This window comes from Motacilla alba, chromosome 24 (assembly GCF_015832195.1).
Source record: "Motacilla alba alba isolate MOTALB_02 chromosome 24, Motacilla_alba_V1.0_pri, whole genome shotgun sequence".
Classification (NCBI taxonomy): domain Eukaryota; kingdom Metazoa; phylum Chordata; class Aves; order Passeriformes; family Motacillidae; genus Motacilla; species Motacilla alba.
Genome location: NC_052039.1, coordinates 1,864,690 through 1,879,666, shown reverse-complemented (window position 1 = coordinate 1,879,666; position 14,977 = coordinate 1,864,690). Strand labels below are relative to the sequence as shown.

General features: G+C 60.2%; 2 protein-coding genes across 9 annotated transcripts; both read left to right on the top strand.

Annotated features, from left to right (window-relative positions):
- The first annotated feature begins 428 nt into the window (after window positions 1–428).
- HEPACAM (hepatic and glial cell adhesion molecule) lies at window positions 429–6,444 on the top strand. Its single transcript, XM_038161580.1, has 7 exons — window positions 429–607; window positions 2,781–3,122; window positions 3,320–3,601; window positions 3,708–3,801; window positions 4,362–4,435; window positions 4,526–4,596; window positions 4,703–6,444. The coding sequence occupies exons 1-7, from the start codon at window positions 523–525 to the stop codon at window positions 4,988–4,990; spliced, it is 1,236 nt and encodes a 411-aa protein (XP_038017508.1). The 5' UTR covers window positions 429–522; the 3' UTR covers window positions 4,991–6,444.
- Window positions 6,445–6,787: 343 nt separating this feature from the next.
- Window positions 6,788–14,870, top strand: ROBO4 (roundabout guidance receptor 4). 8 transcript variants are annotated; one of them, XM_038161579.1, is made up of 21 exons: window positions 6,788–7,016; window positions 7,136–7,180; window positions 7,414–7,548; window positions 7,626–7,764; window positions 7,839–7,966; window positions 8,220–8,240; window positions 8,678–8,790; window positions 8,879–9,098; window positions 9,187–9,308; window positions 9,871–10,042; window positions 10,122–10,272; window positions 10,354–10,484; window positions 10,910–11,086; window positions 11,168–11,459; window positions 11,544–12,068; window positions 12,156–12,308; window positions 12,386–12,505; window positions 12,596–12,715; window positions 12,796–13,136; window positions 13,252–13,389; window positions 13,479–14,870. In XM_038161579.1, exons 1-21 carry the CDS (start codon window positions 6,788–6,790, stop codon window positions 13,604–13,606), a joined length of 3,600 nt encoding a protein of 1,199 aa, XP_038017507.1. In that variant the 3' UTR covers window positions 13,607–14,870. The 8 variants fall into 8 exon arrangements, with proteins under 8 accessions (XP_038017507.1, XP_038017505.1, XP_038017503.1 ...); XM_038161577.1 differs by having other exon boundaries at window positions 7,270–7,548; window positions 12,228–12,308; XM_038161575.1 differs by having other exon boundaries at window positions 7,270–7,548; window positions 12,159–12,308.
- Window positions 14,871–14,977: the final 107 nt, after the last annotated feature.

Sequence of the window (14,977 nt, the reverse complement as noted above, 5' to 3'; positions counted from 1 at the left end):
GAAGCCTGGATGCCACCGGGCTTCGTTTTAGAGCCTGGGAAGAGGGGAAAGAAAGAAAAAAAAAAAAAAGCGGGGTAGCTTTTTTGGGGTGGGGGTCCAGCTTTGCAAAATACCCCTCCTAAAGAAAACCCCAGCTTAGCTGAGTGGGGCGTTCAGAGCCCAGAATCCCACTGGATTGTCGCGGTGGGGATGGCAAACCTTAGCTGGGCTCCATGGGGTGATGCTCCCCCACCCCAAGTGTGTCCCGGGGACAGGCAAAACATGGAACTGGGGGTCTGTAACCGGGGAAGAAAATGCAAATCTGAGTGGTTTTTCCTCAAATAAATGTCAGCTCCAGGCCTCCGAGGAGGCGAAAGCCACCAGGACACAGGGCTCTATTGAGAAAGAAAAGAACAAAAAAAAAAAAAAAAAAAAAAAGAAGGGAAAAAAATAAATTAGCCGGGCGAAGCGCCAAGCCGGGAGCTCCGAGGGACGTGCCCGGAGTGGGGAAGCGGAGCGATTCGGGGGGCGAGCCTGCCCGAAATGTGGGGAGCGCCGGCTGCCCCGCGGGGCCTCCCCGCTCCCCCCTGCCTGCTGCCGCTGACCTGGCTCCTGGCGCTGCATGCAGGTAGGGACTTCTCCCTGTTTTCCCATGGTTTTCCCGTTTTTTCCACGGGTCCTGGGAGTATCCAGACGGAGGGTGAGGGCCGGGGGGGTGATGAGGGTGGTGATGCCCCATGGGGGGGTTGGAGGGAGGGTTGTTGCGCTGTCGAGCGTACCCTCTGCTTGGGAGCTGGGAAAAAAGGGGGTAAAATTGGAATCGAAACTGGGGAGAACACTTTTCCGGAGCCAAGCAGGTCCTGATGTGGGGAGGATTTGGCACTGCCCCCACCCTGAGCTTCTCCCCAGTTTTTTTTCTTCCCCGGACCCCATTTTTTCCAAATTTTTTAGCATCTCCAAGCATTTTCTCTTACCCATTCTTTGGCTTCCATTAAAAAGTCATTTTTCACTCCATTTCTAGGATTGCCTTATCCCACTGCAACCCTCTGTCTTCTCCATCATTTTCTCCATCTTTTTTTTCTCTAAATTCTCACTTTTTGGAATTCAATGAGCCCCAAACCACCCCGTCCCAGGTCTGGCAACACAGAAAATCACCTTCAACAATTTTGTTCCATTTTACCAAAGTTTGCACCCAAAGGCAGCTCTGAGGAGGCCCCGTTTCCCTTCAGATGGAGAGGATGGATGAAAAATAAAACCAACTGGGTTCTTTGCTAGCTTTGATTTAGACCCTAAAAACAGCCAGAGCTGTAGCAAGGACACCCCCAAAAATACTGCAGGGCTTTTAAAAAAATAGGGATTTGTGCCACAAAATAGTGTAAAAATGAGGATTTTTGGTGGGCTTTTTCAACAAAAGCCATTGAAAAGGGCTGGGAGAGCTCCATCGTTAAGCCAAGAATGCTGTAGGAAAATGGAACATTTCCTGATTTATTGATGAACTCCCAATTATTTTTTTTATGGAGAAAAAAAATTAAGAACAGGGTTAAAAAGGGGGAAGAAACAGTTAAAGAGCAACGGCGCACGGGGAGGGGGCAGGGATGCATCGAAGGCCACATCCCCATCCCATGCCTCCGTGGGGTGAGGGATCCCCTAAATTTGGCGAGCCAGGGCATGTTTGTGGCGCTGCCGGGGAGGACAGACGGACGGACGCTGCATACCAATAGGTCCCATGACTTTTCGGGCTTGTTTAAGGCCTTTCTTGCTTCACCCAGCCCAGCTGGTTTTCCCACTCTCCCCTCCTCCTCAATATGGGGTTTGTTCGCTGCCGATGACGGTATCCGCATGGGGGGCCCGCGGATGGGACCTCTGGCATGTCAGGACGGGGATGCTAAGGTATTTTGGGGAGGGAGAATGTTCTGGGGAGTCCCCTCCCCCAGAAAATCATGTTTTTACACTTTTCCCCTGCCTTTTTTGGCACAAAACCAGCGATGAGGAGCAATGCACGTGCATAGGCTCTCGTGGTGCAGTTCTGCCTCTGAGGGGGCTTTGTCTGGACAGGAGCATCCGAGGGGGATGGGGGTGGGATACAAAATCCTTCCCCCCACACCATCTTTGGTGGAATTAAGGTATCTTTGCGAATCATTGCACTGATCAGAGCACTGGCATCTCTCCCTCCCCAGGCAGCTTTTGCAGGGCAGTGACACAACTTTGCAAGGGTTGCCTTGACCTGCCTCCCACCCCCTGCATGTTTGCAAGTGACGTGTGCATTTTTGCCAAGCGTTGCGTCGACCTGGCTGTAGGAGCAATCCCCCTGCATTTTTGGGGGGGATAGATGAATTCCTGCCAAGGGTTGCATTGACCCAGCTGCAGGAGAGCTCCTGCCCAAGCCCTGCACATTTTGGGGGCACCACATGCATGTTTGCAGAACCTAGCAACAGGAGGTGTACCTCCACTCCTCCTCCTTGCATTTTTGGGGTGACACATGCATTTTTGCAAAGGGTTGGTTATATTGACCTGGCTGCAGGAGCACTCCCACCCCCAGTGCGGCTTTGGGGGGTGATAAAGCATCTTCACAGGAGGTTGCACTGACCCACCTCCCATGCCCAAAGCAATTTTGGGGGCGATTCCTTGATTTTTTTCGCGTTGTATTGATCTGAGTGCAGGAGGGCTCCCACCCCTCATGCGCTTTTGGGGTCACGCGTGCATCTTTGCAAAGGTTACGGAACCCAGCTGGGCACCTTGGGGGTGCTCAGCACAGCTCCAGCTTGAGGTTTCCCTGTTTCCTCCATGCTTGGCACCGCAAGGTCTGCTGGCAGGGGTGAACATCACCAGCCCCACGCCGCTGGTCCGGGGCACGGCGGGCAAGGCGGCGCTGCTGTCGGTGCGCTACGCCAGCGCCAGCGCGGACAAGCCGGTGGTCAAGTGGCAGCTGAAGAGGGACAAGCCCGTCACCGTCGTCCAGTCCATCGGCACCGAGATCATTGGCAACCTGCGGCCCGACTACCGCGACCGCATCCGCGTGCTGGAGAACGGCTCGCTGCTCATCAGCCCCTTGCAGCTGGCTGATGAGGGCGCTTACGAGGTGGAGGTGTCCATCACCGACGACACTTTCACCGGCGAGAAGACCATCAACCTCACCGTGGACAGTAAGGGCAAGAAGGACACCCAGGGGAGACTGGGTGATCCATGGGATGTCTTCCCTGAGCACATATTGGGAGGGCTTTCTCCAGCTGGGAGGCGGTTTTGGGGTTTTGATGGGGGTTTTGATGTCTCTCTTCCTGCCCCCTGAGCCCATCCACCCCCTGAAACATGGCATCACCGTGGTTCCTCTACTTGCCCACAGTTCCCATCTCAAAGCCGCAAGTGCTGGTGGCCTCCTCAACGGTGCTGGAGCTCAGTGAGTTCTTCACCCTCAACTGCTCACACGAGAACGGCACCAAGCCCACCTACACCTGGCTGAAGGACGGGCGGCCGCTGAGCAACGACTCCCGCCTGCTCCTCTCCCCTGACCAGAAGATCCTCACCATCACCCGTGTTCTCATGGCTGACGATGACGTCTACAGTTGCCTGGTGGAGAACCCCATCAGCCATGGCCGCAGCGTCCCAGTGAAGCTCACTGTTTACCGTAAGCCACTCCCTCTCCCCTCCTGCACTCCCAGGTTTGGCCATCCCTTGCAGATGCTTTCAGCTTAAATTTCTGGGGGTTGTCCCCCCTCATTCCTCTCCTGCAGGCCGGAGCTCTCTCTACATCATTCTGTCCACGGGCGGCATCTTCCTTCTTGTCACTCTGGTGACAGTGTGTGCGTGCTGGAAACCCTCCAAGAAGTACGTGTGGGGATAACATGGGAGACAAAGGGGGTTGTCCCATCTTGTCCCATCCTGTCTTGTCCCATCCTGTTTTGTCCCATTTAATCTCTTCCCATCCTATCTTGTCCTTCATCCTATCTCATCTCAGCTTGACACATCCTATCCCATGCCATGCCAAGACACGCCATGCCATGACATGCCATGCTGTGCTGTGCTGTGCCGTGCCATGCCATGACGTGCTGTGCCGTGCCGTGCCATGACGTGACTGTCCCATCCCATCCCATCCCATCCCATCCCACCCACCCCGTCCCATCCCATCGCATCCCATCGCATCCCATCCCATCCCATCCCATCCCACGTCACGCCACGCCACGCCACCCCGTCCCATTGCATCCCATCGCATCGCATCGCATCCCATCCCATCCCATCCCATCCCATCCCATCCCATCCCATCCCATCCCATCCCACCTCTCCCTCCCTGCGGTTCTTGACCCTCCCCTGGATGAGCCACAGGCAGTTCCCCCCGTGCCCCTAACACGATGCCAGCGCTGCCCCATCCATGCCCTGTCCCTTTCCAGGGAGAAGCGACAAGCAGAGACACAACCAACCTCTGACTACGCCGAGCAGGACGAGGAGCGCCTGAAGCACGACGGTGAGTGCCGGCCTCGGCGCGGCGGCGGGGGGCCGGGGGGACACCGATGCTGCTGGCATGGTGAGCAGCACCTTGCTTCCCTCCACACAGCCGAGGGCATCCCGCGGAGCGGCGAGCACGAGCGCAAGAACCCGGTGGCTTTGTACATCCTCAAGGATAAGGTGAGAGCCGGAAGCACCAGCAGAGCCAGCAGCACCGATAGCACCAGTAGGTCTCGCACGGGGTCTCGCACGCGTCCCACGTTTTCCTCCTCTTGGCTTTCGGCAGGACTCGCCGGAGGCGGAGGAGGATTCCCTGCCGGAGCCCCGCGGCACGGTGGAGCCGGGCTACACCAGCTCGCCAGTCCCCGCGGCCGGCCGCTCGCCGGGACCGGTGGGGCGCTCGACTCGCCGGTACCATCGCTCGCCAGCTCGCTCGCCCGCCTCGACGCGGACCCACAGGTCACCACCGGGCTCGCCGGCACGGTCCCGCGGCGCCCCGCGGCTGCTGCGGACTGCCGGCGTCCATGTCATCCGGGAGCAGGAGGAGGCCAACGCCGTGGAGATCAGCGCCTGAGCGGCGGGGACTGTGCGCGCCTTGGTGGCAGCGTGCGAGCGGGCAGGGACACCAGCACGGCCACACTGCCGCCACCGAGCCAGCGGGGACACCGGCGCAGCCCCGCTCCCACCACTGGGCGTCATTCTGCTCGGCGTAAAGTCACTAATTTCCTATTGATCCCACCCAGAGCTCCCCTCTTCCGTCCCCCATCTTCCTGGGGCATCGCTTTAATGGCTTTCTCGCCGGGACGAGCGTGCACACGCGTGTGCAGCGAGAACATGCAATCAGTGCGCGGAGGGTGTGCCAGAGGGTGCGTGGAGCGTGCAGAGGGAGCGCTGGAGCGCCGCACATGTGCACGGGGCGTGCAGGAGGGCACACGGACTGTGCGCATGGGGGCAGGCACCAGGGTGTGCAGCAAGCGTGCCCACAGTGTGCGAAGAGGATGCACAGAGCGTGCAAGAGAACGCGGGGAGCCCATGGAGAGAACACAGCTAAGGCTGCACAGAGCGTGCACAGAGCGTTTCTGGTGTGTGCGGAGTGTCCACCGAGCCTGCACGGCCTTTGTGAGCGTGCCAGCCCCGCGTGTGTGTTCCCAGAGTGCGCAGAGTCCGTGAGAGAGCGCCTGTGCAGAGCGTGCAGGGAGCGCGGGGAGGGGACACGCACACAGCATTTGCACGGGACACGCACGCAGCATGTGGCGAGCGTGCAAAGAGGGTGAGCGCAGAGGATGAGCACAGAGGGTGAGCGCAGAGGGTGAGCGCAGAGGGTGTGTGCAGTGCTTGCACGAAGCACACACAGAGCGCGCATGGTGTGTGTGGAAGGAGCGTGCACAAAGCGAGCAGCTGAGTGTGCTCAGAGCATGCACAAGAGTGAACCTGCAGAGCTGGCACAGGGCACGCGTGGAGCCTGCGGTGAGTGTGCAAAGAGTGTGTGCTGTGCTTGCACAGGGGGTGTGTGGTGTGTGTGGAAAGAGCAAGCACAAAGCAGCTGAGCATGCTTGGAGCGTGCACACGCACACGGGGAGCACACACGCTGCACGCCCAGCGACCCTGCATGCACACGTGTGTGCGAGAGCACGGTGCCTGCCCGCCGTGGCACAGCCCCCCTGCATGGAGCAGGACTTGCACTGGCACACAAGCTCGCCCAAGGGCGCAACACACATCGGGCTGTGTAAACAGGGGGCTCCCTCCTGCCCGCCCAGCTCCCCAGCTGCAATGTCCCCTAAACGTGGGCTGGAAGCCCCGGTCCAAGCATTGCCCCTTTGCCGTGATAGGATTTTCTGTGAAAATCCCCCGGTTTTGGGGCACACGGCGCTGTCTGTCCCCAAGCCTTCATGGGAAATAGGTTTAGGATGAAAAGCAGAGAGCAGCTGGCCAAGCGAGCCGGGCCCTGGGGCACCTGGGGTGGGTGCCGGGGCACCCCGGAGTGCTTGGGTTGCGCTACTAACCAATAAACTAAACGTACTACCCGTCTGGTGGTGGCACCCTTGGGTGTCGTTGTGTGACAAGGGTCCCCAGGGTGGGGGGACACATGAGAAGTGGCTGACAGGTAAAACCACACAAACCCGATGCATCTGGCTGGCACTCAAACTGGCACTTTAGTGCTCGGGCGACCTTGGGCTGTTCCCTCTGCTACCTACTGAAGGCGTCCTCAGCTGAGAGCCCATTTCTTCTTAATTTGTCTTCCTCTGAACATGGTGAAGGAAAAGGGGAATTTATTCTGACTAATTAAATTCAATAACCGCTGGTGTTCCCTGCTCTACTGTCTCCGGGTGCTGCCAGTGCCACCGTGGCCGGGCGCTCCCACTGCCACAGGATGGCTGAGATGTTTGTGTTCCCCGTCACCTTCCCCCCGCTTCGGCATTTCCCGGCCCCCACATCCGGCTATTGTACCCCCCCATCCGGAGCCGGATCCAGCCCCGGTGCTGGCAGGGAGGAACCGGGATTTCGGGAGGAAACGGGAAGGCTGGCCAGGGCCGGCATGGCGGGCGGCTGGGAGACAGCACTGGGCCTGGGGCTCTGCCTCGCTGCCCTGCACCGCGGAGGTGAGTGCAGCCCACGGGGGCCAAAATCCACTTAACCCTGCCCCTGCCCCAGCCCGGATCTGAGACCGTGCCCACTCGGGGCACCTACTGCCATTCCCCACCTCCTTGTCACCCGACAGGCTGCCGCCTCCCCAGCATGGCCACGGCATCCCAAACTCCAGCTGGTAAGGACACCTGGTGGGTGGGAGATGCAGGTGGGGAGACACCAGACAATCCTGTTCCCCCCATCCACAATGTGCCCTCCCCACCGCAGTGCTGCGGGACAATTTCCGCCTGCAGCCGGGTGATTTGGTGACCACAGCGGGACAAGCATTGGAGCTGGATTGTGTCCCCCCCTTGGGGTACCCCGAACCCTACATTACCTGGAAGAAGGATGGGGTGACCTTGGACTTGGTAGGTGGCAGGTACACGGTCACCAAGGGGAAGTTGCAGGTGGCATCGGCACAACGGAGCGACTCTGGTCTCTACATCTGCGTGGCGGCCAACGCGGCAGGCAAGAGGGAGAGCCGGGCTGCCCGCGTCTCTGTGCTGGGTAAGCCAAGGGTCTCCCACAGGTGGTGGGCACGTCACACCCGGCCATGGTGCTATGTCCTTGATGTCCCCCTGCAGAGAAGCCAAGCATCGTGCGGCACCCAAGCGACGCCACGGCGGTGCCTGGCAGCACCGTGGAGCTGGGCTGCAGCGCCCGAGGTGACCCAGCGCCGCAGGTCCAGTGGCACAAGGAGCACGGAGACCTGCCCTGGGGCAGGTAGGTGGTGGCAGGGGGCAGATGTCCCATGCCTGGCGTGGGGATGAGGCTGACGGAGAGCTGGTGACCCGCAGGCACGAGGTGGACCGGGAGCACACCCTGCGCCTCTACGCCGTGACGCCCGCCGATGCCGGCGCGTACGTGTGCACAGCGCAGAGCCAGCTGGGCACCGCCGCCGCCACCACCTTCCTCCACGTGGAGGGTCAGTGCTGGGACCTCCGTGCCTCCACCGCCACAGGCACCCAGGGCCATCTTGGGGTTCATGCGAGGGGATCCATCTAACAGGGTCCATCTAATGGGGTTCATCCAAGGGCAGTCTGTCCATGGGGGTCCATCCAAGGCCGTCCATCATCCATCATCCATCAGATAAAGTCCATCCAGCTGAGTCATTTGAGGGGATCCATCAAAGGGAGAACTTCCAAAGGTGTGTCTGTCTAAACACATCCATCCAACAGGATCCATCCAAGAAGGTCCATGTAAGTGGAGCCATCTAAGGAAATGCATTGAGGTGGGAGTCCATCCAAGGGGATTCATTCAAGATCACCCACCTAAAGGGGATCCAGCCAACCTGGTTCCTCCAAGAGGATCCATTTAAGGGGGTTTATGGAAGGTGGAAGTACAGTAAAGGGGGATAGAACAAGAAATATCCATCCAAAGGATCCATCTAAGAGGGACGTCATGGAGGGGTATATCATGGGATCCCATCCCATGTCCCCATGGGCAACACATCAAAGGGGGCCCCTCCAAGAGAGGTCCATTCAAGACAAACCCCTTAAAGGGTGTTCAAAAGGGTTCATTTGAGTGAGTCCATCCAGGTAGACATCAGGATCTCCATGTGCAGGTATCTGAGGGGGGTGTCTGGGCAGGTGCCTGGGGGCCTTGGTGCTGCCATTCACCTTCTCCTGCCTCACAGACCGGCTGGCAGTGGGCCAGGAGGAGACTGCCCCGCGGGACCTGCTGGCCGTGCGGCTGCACCTGGACAACGGCACTGCACTGCCCACTGCTGCTGTCCAGCTCCGCTGGCAGGTTGGTGCGACGCCGCTCCCCAGGGCAGGGGGGACGGGACACATCCCCGTGTCCCACCTGAACTTGGGATCCTTCCCGTCTCCTTCAGATGCTGATGCCGGTGCCAGTGCCCGTGGGCTACGTGGTGCTGTACCGCAGCCTGCTCCCGGTCGCCACCTCCTGGGTCCAGCACGATGCGGGCAGGGAGCTCAGCGCCATCATCCCTGCGCTCCGCAGGGGCTACAAGTACGAGTTCAAGGTCCGACCCTACACCGGACGGACGCAGGGCTCAGACAGCAACAGCAGGCACCTCTGGATACCCGAGGAAGGTGCGTCGTGTGTCCCCCGGGATGTTTGGGCGGTGGATGGGGAGGTCGGTCGGGGGTCCCAGGGGTCTCAGCATCCCTGTCCCGGCAGTGCCAAGTGCAGCGCCCCAGCGCGTCACCGTCAGCCAGGCCGAGGCAGGGAACGGCACCGTGGTTGTGAGCTGGGAGCCACCTCCTCCTGAAGCACACAACGGCGTCATCCGGGGCTACCAGGTTTGGGGCAGCGGGGCAAGGGGGCAGGGCTGGGGTCTTCTGGCCAAGGAGGGTCAATCCAAGGGAATCCATCCCGAAAGGGAGCCTGTCAATGTGGGGGATGGGGGGGGGGGGGTCTATCCAAGGGGGGCACCATCCAAGGAGTCTGTCCAGGAGGGGGCTCATCCAGAAGGGCCAACCAAGGTGGAGGTCCCTCCCAGGGCATTGGTCTAGTGGCAGCCAAGGGAGCTCATGCAAAGGAGTCCAGCCTAGGGGATTCAGCCAAGGGGGTCCACCCAAAGGGGGGGTCCATCAGTGGGGGTCCATCCAAGAGGTTTTCACCCAAGGAGGTCCATCCTAGGGGCATGCAAGGGAGCTCATCCAAAGGGGTCCTTCTGAGGGGAGTCCATCAAGGAGATTCATCGAAGGGGAGGCATCCAAGTGAATCCATCCATGTGGGACCCATCAATGGGAGTCTGTCAAGGGGTGTTCATCTGAAGGAGTCCGTCCAACGGGGATCTATCCACAGGGGGGCCATCAAGGCTAATGGTCTAAGGGGACACTTCCTCTCGGTGCCTGCCAGGTCTGGTCAAGGGGTGAGGGCTGGCAGCATCCCACCAACAGGACAGTGGACGGAGCCACCCGCCGCCTGGAAACCCTCCTCCCACACCCCGGCGCTGAATTCTGTGTCCAGGTGGCAGCTTTCAACAGCGCAGGGCTGGGGGTTCCCAGCAATGCCACGTGTGGAGTCCTGGGTAGGAGATGGAGAGCAAGGTGGGGTGCGGGTGGGGGTCTAGGTGGTGACATGAAGTGACACTGATGGGACCCTTGTAGGGCTGACAGCAGGGAGCAGCAGGGTGGTCCAGGCACTGCGGCAGCCTGCTGTCATCGCAGCCGCTGGTTCCATGCTCTGGTTGGCCTTACTCGCCCTCCTCCTCCTCCTCTGCCAGCGCCGTGCCAGCCAGGATGCTGCAGCTCGCCACAGGTGAGAGCCGTGGGGTGGGGGACGCGGCAGATCCCCGGTGTGGTGGGGTTTGATGCACTGACAGCTCCTCTTGCCCTGCAGGCTGGTGGCTGGTGACTCTCCATGGCTTGGTGGTCCCTGGAAACCCAGCTGTGCCCCCCGAAACCTCAGCAGCAGCAGCAGCCTCAGCAGCCGGCTCCTGGGCAGTGATGGCAGGGACCCCCACCCCTCCAGTGAGCCCCGTGGAGACTGGGGTCCCCACCCACTGCCATGGGACCCCCACCCCTCCAGTGAACACTAGGGTTGGGACCCCCGCCTAGTGCCACAGAGCCCCCACTCTGCCGTGGAACCCCCACCAGTACTGTGGGACCCCCATCCATCCCAGTGGTGCCGCTGGATCCCCACCCAGTTCCGTGGAACCCTGACCTGCTGCAACAGGGCCCCCGGCCCAGGCCTAGGACCCCCACAGAGTGCCATGGGACCAGCAGAGTGTACCCCCACCCTATGCCAGGGACCCCCAGTGCCATGGGAGCCTCACGTTGGTGTCCCCTGTTGTCTGCCTGCAGGCAGTGAGGACTTGAGGGCACACAGACCCAAGGACAGAGGGGACAGGGGACACATGGCCTCATGGGTGCCCTGACCTCTCTTACTCTTCCAGCCCTCTCCTTGGAGCCGCCGAGCCTTGGCCCCCCCACGCCCCCCATCCACAGCAGCCTCCGTGGAGGACGCCCACCACCCCTTGGGGACATGGGCTGCTGCGGTGGGGGGCACCCCGGGGTGCATTCCTCGCCCAGCACCCCAAACCCAGCACCCTGGGAGCGTGTTCGCAAGAGAGGTTGGTGCGGGGGACACGGGGGGGACATGGGGGACACCAGGGTAATGGTCCATGGCTCTGTGTCACTCACTCCCCTCGCAGAGCTGCACCAAGTGCACAGCACCCCGGTGCTCATAGCTGGCCCCAGCCACATCCCTGTCACTGGAAGTGGAGGCGAGTGGGGGACAGATTTTGGGCTGGCAGCCAGGCAGCCTCAGCCAAGGGGACACGATGGTGACACCGCCGCTGCTGTGATGGACAGCAGGGACCCACGGCTACCGGCCTTCAGCTCTCCAAAACCACATCGGGGCAGCACCCCACTGGCCTCTGGTGTAACCACGTCACCGGTGACACCCCCGAGACCACCCCCTGCCTGGCATCCTCCAGTGACACGGTGAGTCTGGGTGTCCCCATCCAGGTGGGTGCCCTGCAACCCAACCCTTCGCTGCAAAACCCAACATGTCCCTTGCACCTGCAGGTCCCCGACCTTCGTGTGCCCCAGGGACACATCTCTGGTCACCAGGCATCCCAAGGACATGTCCCCAGTCACTGGGATCCCCAGGGACACATCCCCAGTCACTGAGAGCCCCAGGGGTGTGTCACCGGCCACCAGGAACCCTAGGGACATGTCCTTGGTCACTGAGCACCCCAAGGACATGTTCCTGGACAGCAGGCATCCTAAGGATGTGCCCTCAGTCACCAGGACCCCCCGGAACATGTCACCAGCCACCAGGCACCACAAGGATCCATCACCAGCAACCAAGCACCAGAGGGACACGGTCTTGGCCACCAGGCACCCTGAGGACACCTCCCTGGTCACCAGGTGCCCCAGAGACCCGTTACCAGTAGCCAAGTGCCAGAGGGACATCTCACTGTCCACCAGGCACCCCAGGGACATGTCTCCAGCCAGCAGGCACCCAAAGGACACATCCCCAGGCACAAGGCTCCCCAAGGAGATGTCCCCAGCCACTAGGCACTGCAGGGACAAGTTCCTGGCCTCCAGGTATGCCAAAGACATGTCCCCAGCCAACAAGTACCCCAGGGAGCCATCACTGGTGACCTTGCACACAAGGGACATGTCCCTGTGCAGCAGGTCCCCTGAAAACATGTCACCAGCCTTGAGGCATCCCAATGACACATTGCCAACCACTGGGCATCCCAGGGACACATCCCCACTCACCAGGCACCCTGAGGAGATGTCACCAGTCCCCGAGCACCACAGGGACAAGTTCTTGGACACCAGGTACTCTGAGGACATACCTCAGACCCCCAGGACCCATCACTGCTGACCTTGCACACAAGGGCCATGTCCTTGTGCAGCAGGTCCCCTGAAAGCATGTCACCATCAATAAGGCATCCCAAGGACACATCTCCAGCCACCAGGCATCCCGAAGAGGTGTCTCCAGTCACTGGTCACCGGGACAGGTTCTTGGACACCAGGTATCCCAAGGACATGTCCCCAGCCACCAGCTACACCTGGAACATGTCACTGGAGGCCAGGCATTCAAGGGACATATTCCTGGCTACCAGGTACGCCAAGGACATGTCCCTGGCCACCGGGCGCCTCTCACCAGCATTCAGTGATGGGGTCCTCACACAACAGCAGGTGGCTGAGGTCCTGGAGATGGACCAGGACACTACCTGCTGCAGGTATTCCCCATCCCCCTGGGACACTCCCGTGATTGCTGCATCCCCTGGTGCCAGCAGTACCCCCACTGTGTTCCCCACAGGCCCCTGGCACCGACCCCACCACGGTCCTTCTCGCCACCGCACACCTACGGCTACATCTATGGGCCACCAGCCTCTGAGCTAGGTGAGGAGGAGGAGGAAGAAGAGGAGGAAGAGGAAGAGGAGGAGGAGGAAGAGCATACAGCAACGAGGGGCTCGCCAGGAGGGTCTCTGCTGAACGGCTGGGGGTCTGTCTCGGAGGACAATTTTGCCAGCACCCGCTGCAGCTTGGTGAGCTCCTGCGACGGCTCCTTCCTCCTGGACGCCAGCTTTGCCCGGGCACTGGCCGTGGCTGTCGATGGCCTCTGCTACAGCCTTGAGGACACCGACGGGGCCTACGGGGGTGAGTGAAGGTCCCTGGACCCCTCTCTGACCCTGAGCATTGTCACCTCCTCAAGGAAGATGGCTCCATCGGGACACCGTGGTGAAGCCACCATCTCTTGGCTTCTTCCCTGCAGGTCCCTCACCACCACCATCGCCCTTGGAGCAGGTCTTCCCACCCGGAGTCCACTCCACCACCTGGGACTGGTGGAAAGCGCTGGAGGTGCCACAGAGAGCCAGGACAGAGGCAGCTGTGAACAGCAGCTCACAGAATGGTGCGCAGTGCCCCAGTAGTGCCAGGGTGGTGGGCACTGGGGGGGTGAGGTGTTGCAGGGTGTTGGAAAATGTTTCCTTTACTTTCCAGGTGGCCAAGGGTCAGGGACTGGCAGCCCCTGGGCCAGGGAAGGTGGTGAGCTGCGGACAGGAGGGACAGGAGGGTGGCCATCCCCAGGACGCAGGACACAGCAAGGCCAGACCCCTTGGCTCAGCTAAAATTGGGCTTTATTAGGCAGTTCCCCAAACAGGGGCTTTTTACTATGAAAAGCCACCCACAAAGGGTGGGTGGGTGTCCCTCCTTATTCAGCGTTCTTGTCCTTCCCAAGTGTCCTTCTTCTTCCACAGTGTCCCCATCCCTCCTCAGCATCCCCACCCCTTCCCAAATTCCTCATTTCTCCCCAGCATCCTCATCTTCCCCAAGAGTCTGCATCCCTCTAAGTGTCCTTGTCCTCCCTCAGTGTCCTGCTCTTTGCCAGCATCCTCATTCCCCCTAACTATCCTTCTCCAGCCCAAGCACTGTTGTCCACCGTGTCCTTGTCTTTCCCTAGGGTCGCTGACCCTCTTGACCATCCCCATTCCCACTGACTATTCCCATTCCTTCCACCTGTCCTTGTGATCTCTGATAGTTCATGCCCTTCCTCAGCATCCTTGTCCCACCTTTTCTATCCCTTTCTCTCCCAAATGTTCTCATCCTTCCCAAGCCACCTGAGTGGCCTTGTGCTCCCTCCAAATGTCCTCGTCCCTCCTAATCATCCTCATTCCCAGGCTTTTCAGCCCTCCTGAGTGTCCTCATCCTTCATCAGTTGTTTTGTCCCTCATGCCAAGTGTCCTCACTGTCCTCATCCCCCTACAGCCATCCTCCTTGTCCCTTACTACTGTCCTTGTCCCTCCCAAGCAATCTTGTTTTTCCCGAGTGTCCTCTTCCCCCCAACAATCCTCAATGCCCTAGAAATCCTTGTCCTTCCTCCATGTCCTCTTCCCTCCAGGCATCCTTGTCTGCCAGCCTTCCTTGTCCTTGACCAGTACCCTCATCCATCTGCTGCGTCCTTGTCACCTCTGTGTAATCTTGTGCCTGACCAACTGTCCCCCTCCCTTTCAATTCCCTCATCCCTCTCTTACGTCCTTATCCTTTCCCAGCATCCTTGTTCCTCCCAGCTGTCCTTGTCTCCAGGATCCTTGCCCCACTTAAACATCTTCCTCATCCCTCCCCAGCGCCCTCATCCCTCCTCTGCTCATCTGCCCCAACTGTTTCTGTCCCCAAGGTTCATATCCTTACTTGAGCATCTTCCTTGTCCCTCCTGAGCATCCCTGTCCCTCCCAGGGTCCTCATTCCTTGTGAATTCTTTGCCCCACCCCAAGAATCCGTGTCCTCCCTCACTCTGACGCCCACTGGCCGCGACCTCTGTGCCACCCTGTTTCCGCGGAGCCACTCAGAAATTAAAGAACATCCCTCCGTGTCCCCTGTGTTCCCATCCCCATGTCCCCAACCTGTCACCGACTCGCCCTCCCTTTTATCGCTTCTCCTGCGGCGGGCAGGGGTACGGGGCCCCGGGGCGGCGGCCGTGCCCGGTGCCCTCGCCGCGGTCC

Bases quoted from the DNA above. Each gene is read 5' to 3' on its own strand.
- ROBO4 (XM_038161572.1), top strand. From the start codon at position 6,788: ATGGCTGAGATGTTTGTGTTCCCCGTCACCTTCCCCCCGCTTCGGCAT. The intron at 7,017-7,135 runs GTGAGTGCAGCC...GTCACCCGACAG, and splicing joins CGCTGCCCTGCACCGCGGAG to GCTGCCGCCTCCCCAGCATG. The intron at 11,460-11,543 runs GTGAGTCTGGGT...TTGCACCTGCAG, and splicing joins TGGCATCCTCCAGTGACACG to GTCCCCGACCTTCGTGTGCC.
- HEPACAM (XM_038161580.1), top strand. From the start codon at position 523: ATGTGGGGAGCGCCGGCTGCCCCGCGGGGCCTCCCCGCTCCCCCCTGC. The intron at 3,123-3,319 runs GTAAGGGCAAGA...ACTTGCCCACAG, and splicing joins CATCAACCTCACCGTGGACA to TTCCCATCTCAAAGCCGCAA. The intron at 4,597-4,702 runs GTGAGAGCCGGA...GGCTTTCGGCAG, and splicing joins TGTACATCCTCAAGGATAAG to GACTCGCCGGAGGCGGAGGA.